Source organism: Aphis gossypii, chromosome X, assembly GCF_020184175.1.
Source record: "Aphis gossypii isolate Hap1 chromosome X, ASM2018417v2, whole genome shotgun sequence".
NCBI lineage: Eukaryota > Metazoa > Arthropoda > Insecta > Hemiptera > Aphididae > Aphis > Aphis gossypii.
In genome coordinates, this window is record NC_065533.1 from 60,027,349 (window position 1) to 60,049,191 (window position 21,843).

The 21,843-nt window shown below is 25.5% G+C and overlaps 2 protein-coding genes and 1 long non-coding RNA gene across 7 annotated transcripts in view; 1 reads left to right on the plus strand and 2 right to left on the minus strand.

Moving 5' to 3' along the window:
• Window positions 1-201: 201 nt before the first annotated feature.
• LOC126551964 (uncharacterized) lies at window positions 202-8,225 on the minus strand. Its single transcript, XR_007605825.1, has 2 exons — window positions 4,222-8,225; window positions 202-531 (listed from the first exon to the last, which is right to left on the minus strand). It is a non-coding gene; the product is annotated as an uncharacterized LOC126551964 (long non-coding RNA).
• The window catches only part of LOC114128430 (cyclin-dependent kinase-like 4), a 40,432-nt gene continuing 24,946 nt past the window's right edge, over window positions 6,358-21,843 (plus strand). The window contains exon 1 of one of the 2 annotated variants that reach the window (XM_050206370.1): window positions 6,358-6,378. Coding sequence is in view for 1 of the 2 variants with exons in the window: in XM_050206368.1 (XP_050062325.1) it covers window positions 20,431-20,480 (50 nt within the window). In the remaining variant the exon portion in view is untranslated. Of the gene's footprint in view, window positions 6,379-20,383; window positions 20,481-21,843 lie in introns of those variants that run through there. The other variant, XM_050206368.1, reaches the window with a different exon arrangement.
• On the minus strand, window positions 16,918-21,122 carry LOC126551963 (copper homeostasis protein cutC homolog). 4 transcript variants are annotated; one of them, XM_050206374.1, is made up of 2 exons: window positions 20,894-21,122; window positions 16,918-19,161 (listed from the first exon to the last, which is right to left on the minus strand). In XM_050206374.1, the coding sequence occupies exon 2, from the start codon at window positions 19,154-19,156 to the stop codon at window positions 18,419-18,421; it is 738 nt and encodes a 245-aa protein (XP_050062331.1). In that variant the 5' UTR covers window positions 19,157-19,161; window positions 20,894-21,122; the 3' UTR covers window positions 16,918-18,418. The 4 variants fall into 4 exon arrangements, with proteins under 4 accessions (XP_050062331.1, XP_050062330.1, XP_050062332.1 ...); XM_050206373.1 differs by lacking the exon at window positions 20,894-21,122 and adding an exon at window positions 20,643-20,887; XM_050206375.1 differs by lacking the exon at window positions 20,894-21,122 and adding an exon at window positions 20,639-20,887.

Here is a 21,843-nt window from a genome sequence, read left to right on the forward strand (position 1 = left end):
ATCAGTAACTGAAGTCCATGGGATTGATACGCCAGATAAGGTTAACCAAGCGGATACATGAGGCTCAGAAACATGAATAGAATATAAATAACAAAAGGAAACATCAAAGGTATAATATATATATATATATATATTTTAAATTGTTACATTAAGCAAAAAACAATTAAAGACTGTGATGAAAAAAAAGAACATAAATCAAAGATGTGAAACAATAACTTAAATGATATTTATTAATGCGTTCTACAATAAACCTATTCCGAACACTTTATAATTAACTAACTTTATATAAGTTTATAATTTAAAATGTTTATAATAATATTCAGTTTAAAACTCGAAGAAATTGATAAATGTTTAGTTAGTATGAAAAGGTGTCGATCAAATCAATATTATCTTGTTAACCACCACCACAGCTAGCACCACCACCACAGTCAGCACCACCATATGCACCTTCGCTTCCTTCGTTATTGGTCGTTACAGAAATAATCACTAATCCAGAGCTGTCGGCATCATTACCTCTACCATAACTCGAGGCTATAAAAATAATAATAATATTAATTTAACTAAATAAATTTAGTATTTTATCATTTGGCTATCATGACTTTATAGATATGTTATGGTTCCACGACATTTGATCCGGTTAATAATATCCAGCGACAAATGGTTGCGTCACTATAGATCCGGTACAAAAATATCCTATACTCAAATTAACCGGGTTAAAAGTGTCCGGTATTTTTAAATAATTAAAATTATTAACTGTAAATATATAATTGTTTTTCTATGATAAATATATTATATAATTTAATGATTAAAAATTTAAATTATGAATAAGATCTTTAAATAATTTATTACAACATTTTCTATTCGTTGGTTAAATCATTGAATTTTTTTCTTTCTGAAGCATGGCTTTCACCTAAATTAATTCTATTTTAGCTCCCAAGTTTTGCTCAGTTTTAATAAAATTAATAAATGTTTATATTTTTGTATGATAGACTCATATGAAAGAATTAAACGCACTATGCCACCCCTCTACTGCATTATTAGTTCTTGGTCGTTTCATTAAAACATTTTCATATACATTCCATATATTTAATGAAAAAATTGGACTTCTTCTTTTCTTCTGTACAGGACGACCAATCCCAGTGTCTTCGAAGTAAATCAGATTGGGCTGGAAATGAGATTCATTTTCTACGTAGTATTCTAACTTTATAAGTTCTTTAAATGCATATACTACATTACATGTGTACAAGTACAACGCCAAAGCACACAACATGAAGAGCAAATGTTGAGTTTTCGGAACAAATTTTTAATAATACGCCAAAACATTAACAAAAGTGAAAAAAACCTCCATTAATTTTTTCATTCGAAAAAATGTCTTTAAATGCTGAAATAGACGCTTGCTCAAAATCAATTAGTATTGACTTTGGATCAGGATCGGACTTACATTTCAACAATTGATTAATACTTTTGTAAATGCATCTTTTGTACTATTAGTAATTAAAACGTTAACTAATGGTAATACGAATTCGTTTTTATGACAAGGTATAGAATACATTTGTGAAAAAATAGATAGAGCCGATTTAAAAGTTCCATCTCCAAACCAACTATCAGATTTTTGAAGCTAATAATACGAGTCAAAAATATTAAAACTCTATTTTCATTATTATAAGTTAGAAATAGTTTATTTTTTTAGAAAATTTGAATAAATCAGTAATAATCAAACCGTTTATGTATTTAGGATTAATTGGTGGATTTTCTTTTATTACTCTTGTTCTCTGAATTATTCTAGATAGCGCTTTAATTGAAGGTAAATGTCCTATTACAGGAACAGGCAACAGCTATATCTTGAAGATTTTCACTGATAATATTTTTTGTGCATTTTTGTTCATTTGCAACAGTTTCTTTCATAGAGCTTCAACTTGAGCAATATTTGGTGAATGACAATGGCCGTTTCTTTTATTAACTCCCCTGAATTTTTTATTCATATAATATATATTATAATAATATAACTAATATAATAAGTAAATAAAATATGCTTTAAACATTATTATTTCAATTTTATTTAGCTATTTTTATTAGTGAAATATTAAAAATAAAAATATAATAACAAAAAAAGGCATTTTTTTGGTTAATCTAAAACTATGACTATTTTTAGTCGGGTATTTAATCGATGTATTATTGACTACCTATTTTACTATCAAAATCGGAGTTAAATTAACTTACTGATATTAATTCGTACATAACAGATGGCAAAAATCATTAGACAATCAAAAAATAAAAAATAAAAGTTAAATTTTAATGGGTTTTTGGCATATTTTTGAAAAATAAGAGTACCTATATTTTGTTAGTTTTTAATACATATTTGCAAGTATGTTTAATAGTTTTCAAGTGGTGTTTCGAAATCTTTATTTAAAAATAAAATTAATGTAAAAATGGTGAATATAACTATGTTATTCATATCTGATTCACCGTAAGACGTAGTATGACATCGGCATTTTAAAAAAATATCTTATGCTTTTTTAATGTATAGTGTATTTGTGTAAATATCCATTGCATAATAAAAGTTTATTGCCTTTTTGACTTTTAGAAAATGCGAGTAACATATCTAATTTTATTAATAATAACCAATCTTGAAAAACGTTTAATAAATTCTTACAGGTGTTAATGTGTTGTATACATTACGAAAACTAGAAAACTGATTATTGTTGGTACTCGGTTATCCTTGTCAAGGGATATTTTTAATGGCGGCTATTTTGTCGCAGGTTATTATCTACAGGATCAAATGACGTGTCACGGCCTTAATGTATTATTATACAATTACAAATTTCTACATTTTATTTACAAAAAAAAACTCATCATTTTACCAAATAATCATTAATAAATTATATACACTGTTTAGCACAAACTTCACTAATTACTTTTAAATAAAGAATTTTCAATAACAGCACTTAACTATTAATAAATAGAAAAATTATTTTTCAAATCTTTAAAATAGATTAATAATATATACCTATTAAAATATATAAAAATAACCAAAACCGATGGACGATATCAATTACATTTCCATTGTTCTACTGTTTCACTAACTTGATTGCCTATCAAAGTTTTTCTTATCCAATAATTATATCGAGTATAGTGTGGTATGTAGGTATCATGTAAGTTGTATAAAACTTTTTATTTTTTTTTTCCAATAATCAACAAGACATTGTATTATGTATATAAATATATTATATATTATATACTAGTTGACCCCATGCATTTCGTTGACCGTTAAAAATTCCAATTCTATAATATTATTCAAACTTTGTTTAATTTGTTATTTAATATTCGGTTAAATGGTATTCAAGACTTAGACATTTTCATTGATCATTTTTACTTTCAAAAAACTTGTGCAAGCACAACTTTAAAATGCGAATTTTGTAAAATGGTTTCTTATTGTACACTAAATTTGTGGTACGTATATGTACTGTGTAAATCGAAAGCCTCGATCTATCATTGTTCAGGCTCTACGTTTATCAATTAGTTAGTTAGTCAGATTATATTATAAGTTATAACCATTAAGCTTGGCGTTGCTCGTGAGACCCTTACGATTATGCGAGCAGTATATTATCAGGTAGGCAATCCACCTGTGGTGTATTGTGGACCCCGCAAGATGTGTACGTAAGTTTATAGGTATTAACTTCTAACCCTTGGTTAGGTTAAGTTAGGTAAGGTTAGTTTTAGTTATATTATTTTTTTTTTTACTACAGTGAATAAGATATAATAATGTGCCATCTCGTAGTTTTATATAGTTGGTATAACAAACTGACTTATTTTATTTTTTGTATGTAAAAATACGGCAAACTTTATACTTCTTATAACTATTTAAATAGGTAATTAACAAATTTAATTTTTCTCTTTTGGTGGCTCATCTGCACAATAAGTACTTGGGTTAGAAAAAGAAATTATAAAAATCGATCCAGTAGAACTTCAGATATAACTGTCATGAAAAATCGCCTCACGTTTTAATAATATATGAAGATAAAGATGAACTTAATTTTTAACTAAATGATTTATGTGTATTTTCGTATAGCCATTTCAATTATCAAAATATAATGTCTATGATATATATTTCGGAGGAACTAAAATCCACCTAGTGTATTGGAAGTATTTTACATTGAAAATATTGATGGATAATTGTTACAGTGTTAACAAGCAATAGTAATTATAACTTTATTAGCTTACTTGATACTCCATGATTACCACCATCATTACCAGAACTTCCTAGAGAGATTTTAAAACGGAATTTAATTTTTTTAAGACAGTTATGTTACACACATGGGCGTATCGATGGAGGGGAATGCCCCCCCCCCCCCACTACGCCTCAAATTTAATTCTATTTCTTTATACAAAATGTACAAATTTTACATTAAAATCACTTTAGAAATTGGTATTATACTTTGATTTTGAGAGGACTCTAGACAATTGTAATTGATATAATTTAAAAATAATAATATACCTTTAAAAAAACTTTAAAAAAAACAAGTCTTAATCCCCCCCCCCATCATTGAAATCCTAGCTACACCCATAGTTACAGATTTATAAATATTATATTCCAAATTATACATAATAGATAGTAAACCACTTTTTTTAACACTATTAAAGATATTTTATTATTTATTTATCAATTCATTCAACAAATGAACGAACGTAGTCTTCATTTTCAAAAGTACAATACATTAAAATATTATTTTAAGATTATAAGATATAATTTTATTGAAATAGTATTGAACAGAGAAAAAAGTGTAAAAGTTTATTATAAAAGTGCATGCGCATGCAAATCCGTTACATTACATGAACAACCACATAAAAAAGAAGGAATCCATATTGAAGCAATATGTGCATCGGCGAAACTTAACAAATTTATTAGGACAAGCTAAATGATAATTATAAAAAAAAATTCTAAGTTTTAAATTTTTATTTTAAATTCTATTAATTAGTAAGTCAATATGATACTATGACATGTAGCCAGTATTAAGTCAGGCCACTGCCTGACTGTCTTGACCCGTAGTTACGCTTATGCAGACATTTGCCTAATAGGGTTATTAAGCATGTAGTTAGTAGTAACTAGTAGAATGTAGAATTTAAAAAAAAACTGCAATCCTAAAAGTATGCTGAGGAACCCTAAAACAAAACAATGGGATAAGAGCTGAAAAATAAACTTTTATTTTTCAAGAGATCTTTCATGAAGTTTATTCCTGCTAAATATCTATGCTAAACTAGTGTAGTCAAATTGAGTAAGTCAGACACAGGAGTATAACCATGGGGCTTACATGGAATCTGCAACAAATGACTGATAAATCGAAAAAAATCATCGCTGTACCATTTCAAGCTACAATGAGTCATCTGCAGTATAATAATACCATACAATCGCCCCTTACTCTAGTAAGTATTGGACGCACAAGTGCGAAAAAGTGCATTAATCGACAAACTAAACGGGAGACCTGAACTAAGGGGTTTTTAAACCATTACAACAAAAATAATTCATTTGAAACTTAGATTAAGTCTACGGTTGAATTTAAATCATAGGTCCGTGAGGTAATCATAAACAACATGCATAATATGTGACGCATTGAGGCGGTAAGAAAAAACTATAGAAAAAAAATTCTATTAATAATCATAATCTTACACTTGCAAAGAACGAGGATTAAAAACGGTTTTTAATAAGTGATTCCACAGTCAATCATATATTTTTAATGAATATAAAAGGTGTATGCTTCGGGTGTGCAACAGACTTGATAACTTCGACTTTACGATTCTGAATCAAAACATCGTAATTTGTGTTTTAAATTTTAATTATAATTATATCACTATGTTTTACTCATTGATATCTGTCCCTAATCTAGAACAGGAAGCATTATAAAAGAGACTCGCCAATAACAGTACTAATTAGTAATTAAGGGTGATTACAATAGTAGGTTAGTGGGTGGAAAACCATGATGCTCCTCCATTAACATACTATTGATAGATGGTTGTAGAGTATTCAATACTAGTGATTCCAACATTTTAGAGGTAGGTATGTGATTAAATAGAAATAGGTCAATGGAAATATGAAACGGTATATCCTTACAGACACCAATATTTAAACAAATCGGAGTAAAAGGAAATACACTGTGTCAATAAAATAAACAACTTTCCCACACGAAGATCTCCCGAAGAAAAATAGAGTAACAAGTGAAAGTGCATGTTTAGTATTACGAGAGTACTCAACGCTGATTAATTTTCTTTTCAGGACATCAATTTCATCTCGAATATTGCAATTTTCAGCTCGCAGCTCAGTTATTTGAGGAGCAAACAAATACCGAGTTCAACTTAAGATCAGCGGAATTAACTTAATTTAAGGTAGCTATGAAATATTCATTAATTATGGATTTGAAATCAAGATCACTAAAAGTGCTTTTAGGTAGAGATTTTGTGTGCATATTCTGTTTAAGCATGTTGAATAAATAATTATATAGCACACGGTGTAAACTATATAATATTTTAAGCTACCATGTGTCTATGTACCAATTGGATAAAACATAATTAGCGCGACCCATATCTCACTGGGACAGGTAGATAGTTACCAAATGACACAATATAATACGTAGGATAACAACTAAAAAAACAATTAAAAAACGGATAAGTGGGTACCGCTCTGCTGTACATTAGGTGCCGTATGAATCATTATTATATATTATAGTAGTGTTAAATTTGAATCCAGTGATAGGCATCATTGTATACGAAAAACGATTCTGCAAGAAGATGATTTATCAACCTAGGATATTATTTCGAATGGTTGGTGAAAAAAGTGATTTATATTTTAATGGCCTGAATACGCCAGAATTTAAGTTATTTTATAATTATTATAAACAAAGCTTTTGGAAAATCACGTATTGAATTTTCAACTTTTAGCTACTTATACAAACATTTTTATGAATTATACTTACAAAATATTTTACAAATATTCATGGTTTTAACTAATTTTTGTCAATATTTAAACTTCAAATGTTAATAAAAAAAAATGTGCCTATGTATTCTTATAATTTTTTAACCACAATAAGAATGACTTGTGTATAACTTTGTATTAAATATTCAAGTATTTTGATTTTCCAAAAAATTTTATCGACACTTCAAAAAAAAATGTTCAGAAAAATTTAAAATTGCAGTTGTCTATAAATAGCTCAACAAAGTCAAAATATTTTGAAAATTAAATTATGTAAAGAAAATGCCATTCTAAATAACTGGTGAAATTTTCAAGTATCTACGATTTATACTTTCTAAATAATAACAAATATTTAAAACCGTTTAAGGATAAATCGTTATCGTTACGCTATTTCGTAAAAATTTAAAATTCAAACGCACTTAAAATTTTTTCTATAATGATGCTTCGAGTTTTCTCTATAGCTACTTGAAAGAAAACTTATTGAAAACTTAGTGTTGAATTTTTTAACCTTAACTATAAACACCATCAACCAAAGAAAAATGACTGTACCTGGTGCTACTACTGGTGTACCGTCAATTTATCGTAAATAAATAACTGACGGAATATAATTGACCACAATTAAAATTCACCGCACGACAATTGATCATAAATATAAACATACAAGTCATTTTAGAGTGTAAAGTGAATTAAGAATTTTTCATAAATCATCAATCATCAACGACTAACATATTCAAGTCTTGTATAACACTATACTCATACCTATTTTATCAGATCGTATAGATAACCAAGAAACTCTACGACAATATAGATTAGTATCTACTATCTACCTACCTACTGAAATGTTTACCTACCTACTTCATTAAAATTTAAAATTTAAACGCACATAACATTCTTCCTATTATTATGTTTCGAGTCTTCTCTATAGCTATTTGAAGGAAAACCAGGCCTATACACAAACGGGATGAGGGTTCATAAAAAAATTTACAATAATCAATATTTATCGATGAATGATGATAAAAAAAACTACACAACTAATAATTTTCGGGGGGGGGGGGGGGGGTTGAACCCACAACCACTCCTTGTACCTATACGTGCTTGAGGAAAACTTATGGAAAACTTAGTGTTGATTTTTAACCTTAGATATAAACACAAACATATTTATGATTTTTCAACTACAAAATTACTTGCATATTTATATAATAAAAAATTCACAGCTAGTTGGTCCTACGTGGTCCACCACACACAATGAGTTAATTTTTTTACTCATAATTTTTATCTATAAGCTTGCGTTATGAATTATTAATTTTAGTAACATAATTAATAATTTTATATTTGTGTTCTTATCTAGATATCTTGACAAAAAAAATGTATTTGTATAAATTTAAAATTTAAAATCATTCTAATTATCTTACTTATATGTTTTTCTAGAAAAATAATATAACATTTAAATTTAAAGAAAAAAATTATATATTTACAAATAAATACACAATTGAATACAAATTATACAGCGTACTATGTATCCAATCTCTATTAATTTTTATTATATTTAGTATGATAATTTATTACTATATTATGTACAAATACATTTATTTATTTTAATGACTAAACCACTACTCTTAAATCTACCTAAATTTTCAACTTCTAAATAGGTACACGATTTCATAGAAATATTATTTATCATATCTTCAAAATAGTTTAACAATATCGAAAAAAAATTTATGAGCAGCAAACTAAAGGAAAGATTATCGTCGACAATGCAGGGCGATCTTGAATAGCGGCTGTCAAGTCAACTTTGTCTCAAAAAGATATGCGAAATTACTACAGTTAACTTATGGAAAACTTAGTGTTGAATTTTTAACCTTAGATATAAACACAAACATTTTTATAATTTTTCAACTACAAAATTACTTGCATATTTATATAATAAAAAATTCACAGCTAGTTGGTCCTACGTGGTCCACCACACACAATGAGTTAATTTTTTTAACTCATAATTTTTATCTATAAGCTTGCGTTATGAATTATTAATTTTAGTAACATAATTAATAATTTTATATTTGTGTTCTTATCTAGATATCTTGACGAAAAAAAATTTATTTGTATAAATTTAAAGTTTAAAATCATTCTAATTATCTTACTTTTAGGTTTTTCTAGAAAAATAATATAACATTTAAATTTAAAAAAAAAAATTATATATTTACAAATAAATACACCATTGAATACAAATTATACATCGTACTATGTATCCTATCCCTATTAATCATTATTAGATTTAGTATATTCTATTACTATATATAATATAATATCAATAATAGTAATTTTTTTCTATAAATATCCGCGGTAAAAATTTATTTACTAGTATACCAATATTTGGATATAAATTTAATTTTGATGTTAAAGATTTATTTGTGTTTTTTAAAGCCCTTCTAATGATCTTACCATAAGTTGTTTCTAGAAGAATAAATTCAACGTTTTAATTAATTTTAAGATAATTATTACATATTTACAAATATATATACAATTGAATACAAATTATACATCGTACTATGTATCCTATCTTTATTAATTATTATTATATTTAGTATATTCTATTACTATATATAATATAATATCAATAATAGTAATTTTTTTCTATAAATATCCGCGGTAAAAATTTATTTACTAGTATACCAATATTTTGATATAAATTTAATTTTGATGTTAAAGATTTATTTGTGTTTTTTAAAGCCCTTCTAATGATCTTACCATCAGTTGTTTCTAGAAGAAAAAATTCAACGTTTTAATTAATTTTAAGATAATTATTACATATTTACAAATATATATACAATAGAATTCAAATTATACATCGTACAAATATCATATCTTTATTAAACATTATTAGATTTAGAATGATATTTTTTAATAAAATAATATAAAAATATTAATTTTATTATAGGTTAAAACTATTTAATTTTGTTTAATTTGTTATATAATCAAATTTCAATAACTCGGTTCAATTTATAATAGAACAATTATTTATCAATTAGATTTACAATGTATAAAGGATTGTATAATAGAAGCAAAACAAAGGAAAATGTCAGTAAAACTATTACTGGTTTATAATATCTAAGCAGTACCTACACCACATTTCTTCTCGTTGAATTTTATTAATTAGTATGTATTAATTATTTTAAAGTTGAGGTAAAAAGGAAAGTAAATTGCTTCCACCTAGTGTAACCCGAACAACATTTTTAAACAACTAAAGATTTACCAAATCTAACTGCTGTACTGTCTCCATGACTTCATAGCAAGTATGAGCAACAACATCAACAATAATATGTACCTACTAACAGTAAAAACAACCTTTTTATTGCTCTTTGACCCGAGATTTTGGCCCTCGGCTAATTATCTTCCAACTGAATGTTGAAGGCTTAAGCAGAGACAAAAGTAGTTATTTAGCTCGATTATTATCAGAACTTAAAGCTGAAGTAGTTTACTACAGGAGACTCATATTCCAGATGAAGAACAAATGCATTGCCGAAGGAACATCGATGGTTCGACAGTATTTACCCAGCAATCCCGACCACTGCTGTTCGAGCCATTACATAACTACACACCCAGCTTGTCCTTCATATTTTAAGTCTGTTAGTGTTAGTGGTGCGTAATTAAATTTAGTGTTCGAGTGCGCGTATTACCATTTTACGCCCCGGCCCTTACATTTTGGTGACCTCGACGTGATTTTTTCTATTTATTTTTGTCGTGTTTTATTATTTATGAATTCTACAGTCGACTTCTTTTTTTGTCATTTTTCTCTAGCCATCATTCAACATTATATCAATTTTGAATTATTCTTATTATAATTATAAAAAATAATTATTATTCATCAGATATCTACACCAAACTTCTTCTCGTAAAATTTTATTGAGTACGAAATGTGTTAGTTTTTTTTAAACTTTAAAATTTTTACCAAGTATATCTGTTATAAAATATAAATAAATATTTCCTAATATAAATTTTAAATGTGTATTTAATTTTGACGTAAAATGTGTTGATAATTTTTCAAATTAAAACCTTTCTAGTTATCATATAACATTATAACGCATTACGCAATAGCCAATAGGTACAATGTTATTAAACAGAAATAAGATTTATCTTATGTTCTAGTTTTCTCTTTACTTAAAAAATGTATTTTAATTACAGTTACAGATAAAAAAACTTTGTATAAAATATAGAATATCAGTAATATAAATTTATTTACTTACTTCCACCGCTCACTAGAATAAGGATTTAACATTTTAATATTATTTCTAAAACAATAATTAAATTATATTTACAGAATAGAATACAAATTATACATAGTAGCTAGTTTATCCTTCATTTTATCATTATTCGATTTAGTATGATATTTAATAATTAAGTACAATATGGAAACTGTAATTATTAAATTTTTCTATATGCATTTAATTTTTTATTGTTGAGCTTAAATCCATCTAAATTTGTTTAAAATTTAATTAGTGCTTTTTAGTCATTTAAAAATTACGTTGGCAATGGCAATCATAGATAATTACTTTGTCCTCATTAAACTATATTGATAATTGTAATTTTATTTACTTACCACATGGCACTAGAAAAAAAATTCAACATTTTAATTTTTTTCAAGATCATAATTTTATATTATATATCGTAGATATATAATATATATAATCCCTTTTTATCGTTATTAAATTTACTATGATATTTAATAATTATATAGATAAAATAACAATAATATTATTATACTATATTTAAACATAATTTTGTTTTAATTTTATTATTGAGCTTAAATCCACCAAATTAAATTTGTTTAAAATTTAATTAGTTCTTATATTCAAGTTTTTTTAAAAGTGTGTTAAACTCAATTCTTTCTTATATTCCCATTAAATCAGTCCTTATGAATAAAAAAAAAAGTAATAATAAAACGTAATTCGCTAAATACTTAATTAAATAGTTGATATGGCCAGTTAAATAACTAAAGAACAACCAAAACTGAAACTTTTTGAATTTAACACTGGTTCTTATGGGACACATATGTTTATATATATAAGCATGTACAACATAAATATGTATATATTGCTACACCTGTTGAAATATCAGTGCTTGTGGCAAAATTATATTTTCTATTATTCTATTTTTCTAGCGAGAATTTTATTCCGACATTTTGTTGTTGTAGATCATGGGTTCACAACCTTTGAGCTTCACAGCCCCTTACAAACTATTGTATGAGTTCACGCCTCAGTGCCTCACCACCAAACTACTTGATGTATGCATAATATATTATAAATATATAAATCATATATATATATGGATTATGGATACACTGATATTCCAAACAAATCAAACATCTTTTGAGTGTTAATCGAGTATCCCATCTGTGATTTAACGTTTATAAAAGTACCCATACTACTCAGGTATAGGTTAAATTATGTGAATAATTATGCGTAAATTAAAAATTGTTTCGCAGTCTGCATTCGTCTACAGCAATATTATTGTAGTTTAAATTTATCCACGTTTATTTTATTCTGTTTTCCAATATGCTGAAAGTTATATATAGTAAGGATATCAAGTTGAAAATGTATTTTAAAGAATTGGGCGAAAACATTTTTTCAACTGGTGGATTAATTTTATACTGTAAAATTTATGACGTCTAAGTATCAAGTGAAAATATATTCCATTTACAGCAACATAATATAGGACATTTTTAGTTCACACTGTAATTCTTTTTTATATAAATTATTAAATGCTGTAATTTTTTTTTTTTGCATTTTTTCAAATTTTAAATTATTTTTTTAGCTATTGATTATATAAAAGACACAGATATTTAATCGTTGATTTCCTACGTGAACAAATGTGTTTTATTTATATTGCATATCGTAAGTACCAACTTAGTAAACGTGTAGCAATTCAATAATGTACCTACGCCTTATTTACTTTGTAATTGTTTAATTTATGAGGTGGATAGATACTGGTTAGTTAAAAAAATTTATAAAATTTATAACAACTCGTTTGAATTAGTAATTGCAATTGTTACGTGCATAACATCATTACGATATACTCAATAATCATTTATTTTTATAACCGAATATTCGTATGATTACTAAGAATGTTTCAATCAGAACTAGATTTCACACGTTGTGCCTCATAACAATCGGAGCATATTAACATGACACATTTTACCATAAATCAACCTTTCCCGTTTCGCTCAGATACTCGTTTCGGCAAAAACCATTTTAGTCGTTTAAAACTTATTTTGGCAATGGCAATCATAGATAATTACTTTGTCCTCATTAAACTATATTGATAATTGTAATTTTCTTTACTTACCATATGACACTAGTAAAAAAATTCAACATTTTAATTTTTTTTTAAATCATAATTTTATATTATATATCGTAGATATATAATCCCTTTTTATCATTATTAAATGTATTACGATATTTAATAATTATATAGATAAAATAACAATAATATTATTATACTATATTTAAACATAATTTTGTTTTAATTTTATTGTTGAGCTTAAATCCATCAAATTAAATTTGTTTAAAATTTAATTAGTTCTTATATTCAAGTTTTTTTAGAAATTCATAAAACTTAATTTTTTCTCATATTCCCATTAAATCAAAAAAAAAAAAAAAAAAATTCACCATAAAACGTATAATTGTTATGCTTATGCAGTTATGTATTTACCTAACTAGTGTGTATATTGTTGTAAATGAAAAGATTATTTTTAATCTATACTTATAATATATAAACTATTTTTACAATACATACTAACAAAATTTAGTGTAACTTATAGCTTACAACTGTGCATTTCTTAGTTTAGACCTGAGTTTTAGATTCTGAACGGAGTGATGAATGTATTGATTTTACAATGATGTATGTTTTTTTTTTTTTGTTTTTTTTTTTTGTGTCTGTGTACAGCATAACTAGTCGAAATAATGCTTCAATTTCAAACTTCGGGGGTGGTTTCCGATGGAAAAGTGAATAACTTTGATGCATTATAGAGGTAAATAATAAACATTTTCCAACAATTTTCAAAAAAATCGAGAAAAACGGGAATTTTTACGCAAAACCAGTTTTCGACCGAATCGATTTTTTTATATGGTTTTAAATTTTTAATTCAAAAACTAATCACTGCAAATAGTTGAAATATTCACCAAATTTCTATGTTAGTGTTATCTATATACAATTAAATTTTCAAAAATGTTTGACTTTTTTTGAGTTATTTATAGACCACTGAAATTTTCGATTTTTATGCGAATTTTTTTCGAAGTGTCGGTAAAATAATTTTGGATGACCAAAAAAACTTGAAAATTTAATACTAGGTTCCTTATGAGTTGTTCTTATTGTAGCTAAAAAAAATTAAAAATCGTTGGTCACAATTTTTTTTTATAAGCGTTTATAATTCAAATGTTTACGAAATCTATCGAAAACGTGAAAATTTACAAGTAATTTTGAAGTTGAAAAATCATAAAATGTTTTGTGTTTATAACTAAGAATTAAAAATACAACACTAAGTTTTCCATAGGTTTTTTTTCAAGTAGCTATAGAGAAAACTCGAAGCATCATTTTAGGAAAAATTTTAAGTGCGTTTGAATTTTAAATTTTTACGAAATCGCGTAACGATAACGATTTATCCTCAAACTATTTTAAATATTTGTTATTATTTAAAAAGTATAAGTCGTAGATACTTTAAAATTTTACCAGTTATTTAGATTGGCATTTTATTTACATGATTTAATTTTCAAAATATTTTAAGTTTTTTTTGGGCTGTTTATAGACAACTGAATTTTTCAATTTGTCTGAAAATTTTTTTTTGAAGTATCGATAAAATTTTTTGGCCCAATCACAATACTTTAAAATTTTATACAAAGTTCCTCATGTGTTACTCTTATAGTGATTAAAAAATTATTAGAATGCATGGGCACAATTTTTTTTTATTAGCATTTGAAGTTCAAATTTTGACAAAAATTCGTCAAAATCATGAATATTTGCAAATTATTTAAATATAATATAATATCCTAGACTGACAAATCATCTCCGTTCAGAATCGTTTTTCGTATACAACGATACCTATCATTGCATTCAAATTTAACCTACCCTAGTCCGAGGTCCACCCCATCTCCTAATGTACAGCAGAGCGGTACCCACTTACCGACTTTTTTTCACTTAAAATTACACAAAATGTGTTTAAATGTTTTTTTTTTTTTAATAAGGAGTAAGGACTGACTACAATTATAAATAAATACTGTGTTCAGAATTTACAACATTAATAATTGAAACATAGTTTACTTACTCATTTTTTTCACTATAAAAATAATTCAGACAATTAAATTATACAATATAATATATGAACAAAGATTATACATGTCAAATAATGTGTACATTTTGGGATTGAATTATTATTTAAGTGTATATTTAATAACTTTTATATTATTAATTATTATGAGTCTTTATAAGGTTAGGTAGTTAAATAAAATGCATATTATCTTATAAATACAAAAATAATAATGTATAGTACCGAAATCTTGTGATGATGAATTTTCGATTAAAATTATGCTAATGCATATTACTATAAATGTGGCATTCAATTTGAATAACATTGAAGCCATTTTCTTATGAAAATTTTTACGGACTTTTCTATTATACCTACATAGATACGTTTTTCAACGACGAATGGTGATAAATAATATATAGAAAACTTAATACTAAAGAAAATCTGATTTTTTTAAGCCTTTTAAGTTGTTCGGTTGTTTTTCTTATTTGTTTTTCTTATTTGTTTTTAAAGTGTGTACCAGCCATAAAATCTCATTGGTTACTTGTATTTTTAACAATATACAGAGTGATACACCAAATATCTTTAACTCGTTTCCTTCAATGTTACGGTTTTTCTAAATCTAAATTTTTTATATTTAATACAAAACTTTACTTTCATATGTACTAGATTTTTTGTACCAAATAAGAAGTTCTTTTTAGAAACACTTATTTAATTTTTAAAATCACAATGGCTTAAATGGCTTCGTGGCTATCAGCCTACGAGTTCATATCTACTCCTAAGTACTTAAAGTTTTGAACTGTTTCAAATTAAAAATCTTTTACTTTCACCAACCAGTGAAAAATATTATATCCTTGGCTGACAAATTATCCTCGTTCAGTATTGTTTTTCTTATACGATGATACCTATTATTTTATTCAAATTTTACACAACCATTATAGTGACCTACTATACAGCAGAACGTTCCTCACTTGATCACTGTTTTTTAAAATACAATTTGTAATGGATTTTATACAGTTTGAATGAGTTTTTTTTTTTTTTTATTGTTGAGTTTAATCATCTATAGTGTTGTTAATATAGTTAAATTATCGATTTCTAACTAGATAGTTCATTTTATAATAAATAAATTGTTTTTCAAATGTTAAATAAGTTATTTTTTAAGGTGGTATTACAACCACACAAAGCTATTATGCCATATTAGATCAATATTGGGCCTTTGTAAAAAATGTTATTCTCTTCTATCTGATATTGCTAGAAAAATTATTAAACATTTTAATTATTACTTAAACAATAATAACATTTTTCTAACTAAACGTACACAATAGAATACAAATTATACATCGTAGAGATCCTATTTCTTTTATCTTTATTAAAATTTAGGCTGGCCGAGAATATGAAATAATTCGCGTGCCGAATGCTAAACTTAACTTGTATGCATAACTAACATCTAAGTATTAAAAAAATGGTGGAATAGTCTGTATTATTCTTTTGATGATAATAAATAAATACATATTATTAAATAAAAATTAAGAAGTTTATAATAATTAATAAAATATAAACAATTATTAATATTATTTTTCAATTATTACTATATTATAATTTTTACATTTTACAATACAAATAATAATATCATCAAATTCCAAAAAAAAAAATCTTATTGACGTTACTAGTTTGAATAATTCAACACAAAATCATGTACTTATTCATCAATTATTTATTTAGACATAATAAATGTAAGCAATCTATTACAATTAATAAAATACCTGTCTTCTATAATAATTTTGCAAAATTATAAGTTCTAAAATATTGGTTAAGTGAGTAGGTAACGCTCTACTGTGTAGTAGGTCACTATTATTTATGTGTTAAATATGAATCCAACAATAAGTATCATTTTATACGAAAAACAATTTTGAACTGAGATGAAAAATGTGATGAGAAAATGCCATTTAAAACAATTGGTATGTGTTTCAAGTTTCTACAACTAGTAATTTTTAACTATAACAAAAATATAAAATAATTTGATAATAAAACGTTATTTTAAGGGGGAATTTTGGATTTCGTAAACATATTTTCAAAAAAAGGCAATGTTAATTGTACTTGCATAATTTGCTTTATTTGAATAAATAACAACAAAGTTAATCAATTATATTTAAATTTTGAAAAATAATCAGTTATTAAACAACAACTATAACACCGTCACATTGTCTAAATATTTAATCATATTGATTTTATAAAATAAAAGCAATTCATAAACGTATGTATGTAGAAATAAAATGTATAAGTGTTAAATAAAAAATATCGTAAAATTTTTATAATTTCATCAAATATTTGACAAGTTTGGTATTAATATGTATAACTGTGCAAGTCATTCTAGGTGTAAGTAATAAAAATAGTTAATTTAGAGGATTTTGAACTTTGGTACATTTTTGTATTTTATTAAAATTTAGTGAAATTGTTTTAATATTTATTTTGATACATTTTATCTCAAAAGGTAATTTTACTGATGTCTGTTAAGCAGCTTAATATAGGCAATTTTAATATTTTGTAGTCCACAACAATTACTTAAACATTTATACAAAAATGCAATTAAAATGTGTTGATTTAGATAGACCATAAATGATTCTAATAATATTGCATTGCTAAGATAATAAGTAATAACAATAATAAAAAATTGAGAGAAAATGACATGTACATTTTAGAGTATATTTATTTTATAATAAATAATAATTAAAACAAATTTTTATTTAATTTTTTTTTAACATTTTTAACTTTTTTTTAAAACCACTTTGAAAAACTGAATGTTATTTTATGCAAAATATTGTTTTGATTTCTTATAATTACCTATTTTTCCTCTGAAACTACTATAGTACAAGTAATTAATAATTATTATTTTCCTAATTGATATATTTTTACATAATATATTACACTATAGTATGGTAAATTAAGAAAAAAAAATTGTTATTGGTTGAAAATAATTGAATAACATAACTATTGTACTGAAATTAGTAAAAATATGAAACATGAAACAACATAAAAAATAACATTTAAATTTAATATAATATAAATAAAGTATAAAATAATATTTTATCATATTATATTATATAATAATATACGAATCAGACACAAAATAATTTGTGGTACAGTTTGTAATTATATTTTATTTATCATTCTAGTTTTGAATGGTTTTTATAAATATTAAGTAATTTTTTTACAGTATCACAGTCTGTAATATAAATGGGATCTTCTTTAAATATTGAATTAAATTTCAAATTATTTTTATTTAAATATTGCTTTAAAACCTTTGCTGATCCATGAAATTCATGTGCTAATGTAGTGACTAGGATATCTTTTAGATTATCAACTTGAATACCAGCTCCGGGAATTATAATAAGACGATCTTTCATTGTTTCGATTAAAATTTTAATCAAACATTTTCCATCAAATGCTACAGGACTTCTACCACTAGTTAGTAAGCGTTTAAAACCCAAATCAGCTATTTTTTGTGCCATTTTTATTGGATTTTGTGTAGCTACGTCAAACGCTCGATGGAATGTAACAGGTAATGGTTGAGCCGTTAAAATTACTGAAGCACAAGCAGCAATATCAATATCCCCAGATGAAGTAAGAGCCCCAAATACAAATCCATCAGCTCCAGCTTCTTTGAATGAAGTACAATCTTTAAGAATAACTCCAATTTCTAAATCTGAAAATTGGAAATCATAACCACATCTTGGTCTAAGCATAACAAAAATAGGAATTGAAACAATGGTTTTTAAGGTTTTTAATAGTCCCAGTGATGGTGTTAATCCTCCTTCACTTAATGCACTGCATAACTCTAATCTATGAGCTCCTCCATTAACCGCATTGATAGCAGATTCCACACTATCAACACAGACTTCCATTTTATCTAAAAAATAAAAATTGAATTAACAAAATATTTTACCTACTTAATAACTTTCAAGTTATAATATAAAAGTCATTACTATTAAATCGATTAATACTTTATAATTTAGAACATAAATCATTAAACTTAAAATTAATTAATTAAATATTTATTTACAAGAAATTTAAACATCAAAAAACTTGTATTCATTTTAACGACATGCCAATATATATTTTGTTCTCTATGATTTAAAAATACTGGAAATGTGCTCAGTAAAACTTATTTTAGGTTATTGGCTTTAATCTTAGAGTAAGCTGAACTATTTTTAATCAAATTTAAAAATAAGGAAAGTACTTGAAGCACATATTATGACTTTTAGAAAGATATAACTAACTTTAAATTAAAACAACAACAAAAGCTAAGCGGCATCACTTAGATAGATAATATTGATTATTAAAATTTGATAATAGGTCAATTCTCTTTAACATTAAAACTATAAGCATAAAATTGATTCACAAATTTACTATATTGTATGTATAATTGTAAGTGAGTATTTAACATTTTTTTAAATAAAATGTTAACCTAGTTATTTAGGTCCCTATTTTTTTAGTTTACTGTTCTACTTTTTTAAATTATATTAAAAATATTTCATTTTGAACTCTATTTTAATAAAATATAACTTATATTTTTCTATTAAATGGTTTTTATGTAACCTTTATAAGATAAACCTTTATAAGATTATTATATATATATATATAATAATAAAAATAAGTATAAATAGTAACCAGTTATAATTAACTAATAATAATAACAAGTAACTAAATTAAACATTATTTATAATACATGCATTATAACAATAGATCTAAAATTAATGTGTGTACGTTGTACGTATTGAAAAATGAAACATTTTATATTATTGATAACAAAAGAAAATAAAAAAATTGTATATTTTAATTAAATACTTAGAAAATGAATGTATTGTGAGGTATGGTACTAGAGGTATTAATTTCTATTATTAACAGTAAATAATATAATTATCACGTACACATTAGTGATCAGCAAAAATTCTAAACAATAACAATTAGTTATTTGTCATAGGCACCATCAACAAACATACATAGTGAGTAGTATCTAAGTAATTTATTAAAAAAGAAGGTTATGTAAACATTCTTCTACATCATTACAAATTTAGTGAAATTCACACCACTGAATCTGACAGTAGGTACCTCATCTATGCAAATTAAACCTTTTTTAAAATGGTATTAATGATACGATAAAGCAATACAAATAAATATGACTTCCATTTCAGCAATAATAACAAAATCAGCCGGCATATACTATAGGTAAATATGTAAACTTAGTATTTGGATTGAAATACAACAGTAAATTAAAAAAATCTGAGTAAACAACTCAAATGTATGATGTGTAGAATACTCAACAAGTAATGAATACCTATCAACTGTTAAATTAACCATATTTAATTTATTAACTATGTAGCTACCTACTGGGATGTATGACGTATGTGGATGCAATAAAATGTTGTATGATATGATTAGGCCAAACAGTTATACGATTACACTGTGTAACCTCATTTAATATACTCGTCACTGTAAGCCTGTTCAATTAAGTCTAATATTTTGAGGATAAATATTTTTTTGATTCAGTAATAAACTAGGTATACAATTTTTAATAAATGTTTGAAACATATAATGTAAATAAATTAAGACACAATGATTAATAACATTAACTAACTTACTGATAAGTGATAACCGAAAATAACAATATTGCTGTCACGGCTATTATAGATACTATACTATAGTATCTATAGCCGTGATTGCTGTTACCGTGATTGTAACCCATAGATTATCTATGTTGTAACCACGGACTATGATAATATTATATCCTCACTTCATATTATACAGCCGCGGATGGAGCCATAGCTTAATATTTTGATGCACACATATTTACGACCAGTCGCGAGTTATGTGATTCCTACTGCGCAAGCGCAAACGACTTGTACATTTTTTCCCAATAATGATAAATATAAAAATAATATTACGTAACTGATAATTTGTTTTTAAGGCTTTAAGTTATATTTATATTATAAATATTATAAGTAACATGAATATAATAACATAATAATAATTATTATTATAGGAATAAATAGGCCGAGATAAATTTGCGACTCGTTGCTTACGCATACGCAGTAGAGGTCACATAATTCGCATGTGTGCATCATCGACATTATGTGTAATCTAAATAAATGGCACGACTCTATCCATTGTAAATCATTTAAGGATATATCTTGTTCATGATTATAACTGTAGCGTGCCACGTTTGAGCAACAGTAATGATGTGGTATTTGAGATAGTAGTTAGAAAATAAAAGATTGACAAAATATTTCTAAGTGTTTTTATTGTGAAAATATTCCAAGTCCAAATAATTATTTTAATTAAACTAGTGAAAAATATTCCAAGTCCAAAAGACACAATTTTTGAGCTGGGTGACGTGAAGGTGCTCGCTCTAACTCTGGTAAATCACGTCTGAAATGTGCCTATTCGGGACCAGTGCCGGCGGTAGAGTCATTGGCGCCCTGGGCGAGTAAACAAATATGCGCCCTTGGCCCCTCCCTACATAAATAGTAGTCGTTTTATTTTAAATTAAATATTGTAATTAAAAATTCAAGTGCCATGATTTTATGGTTTC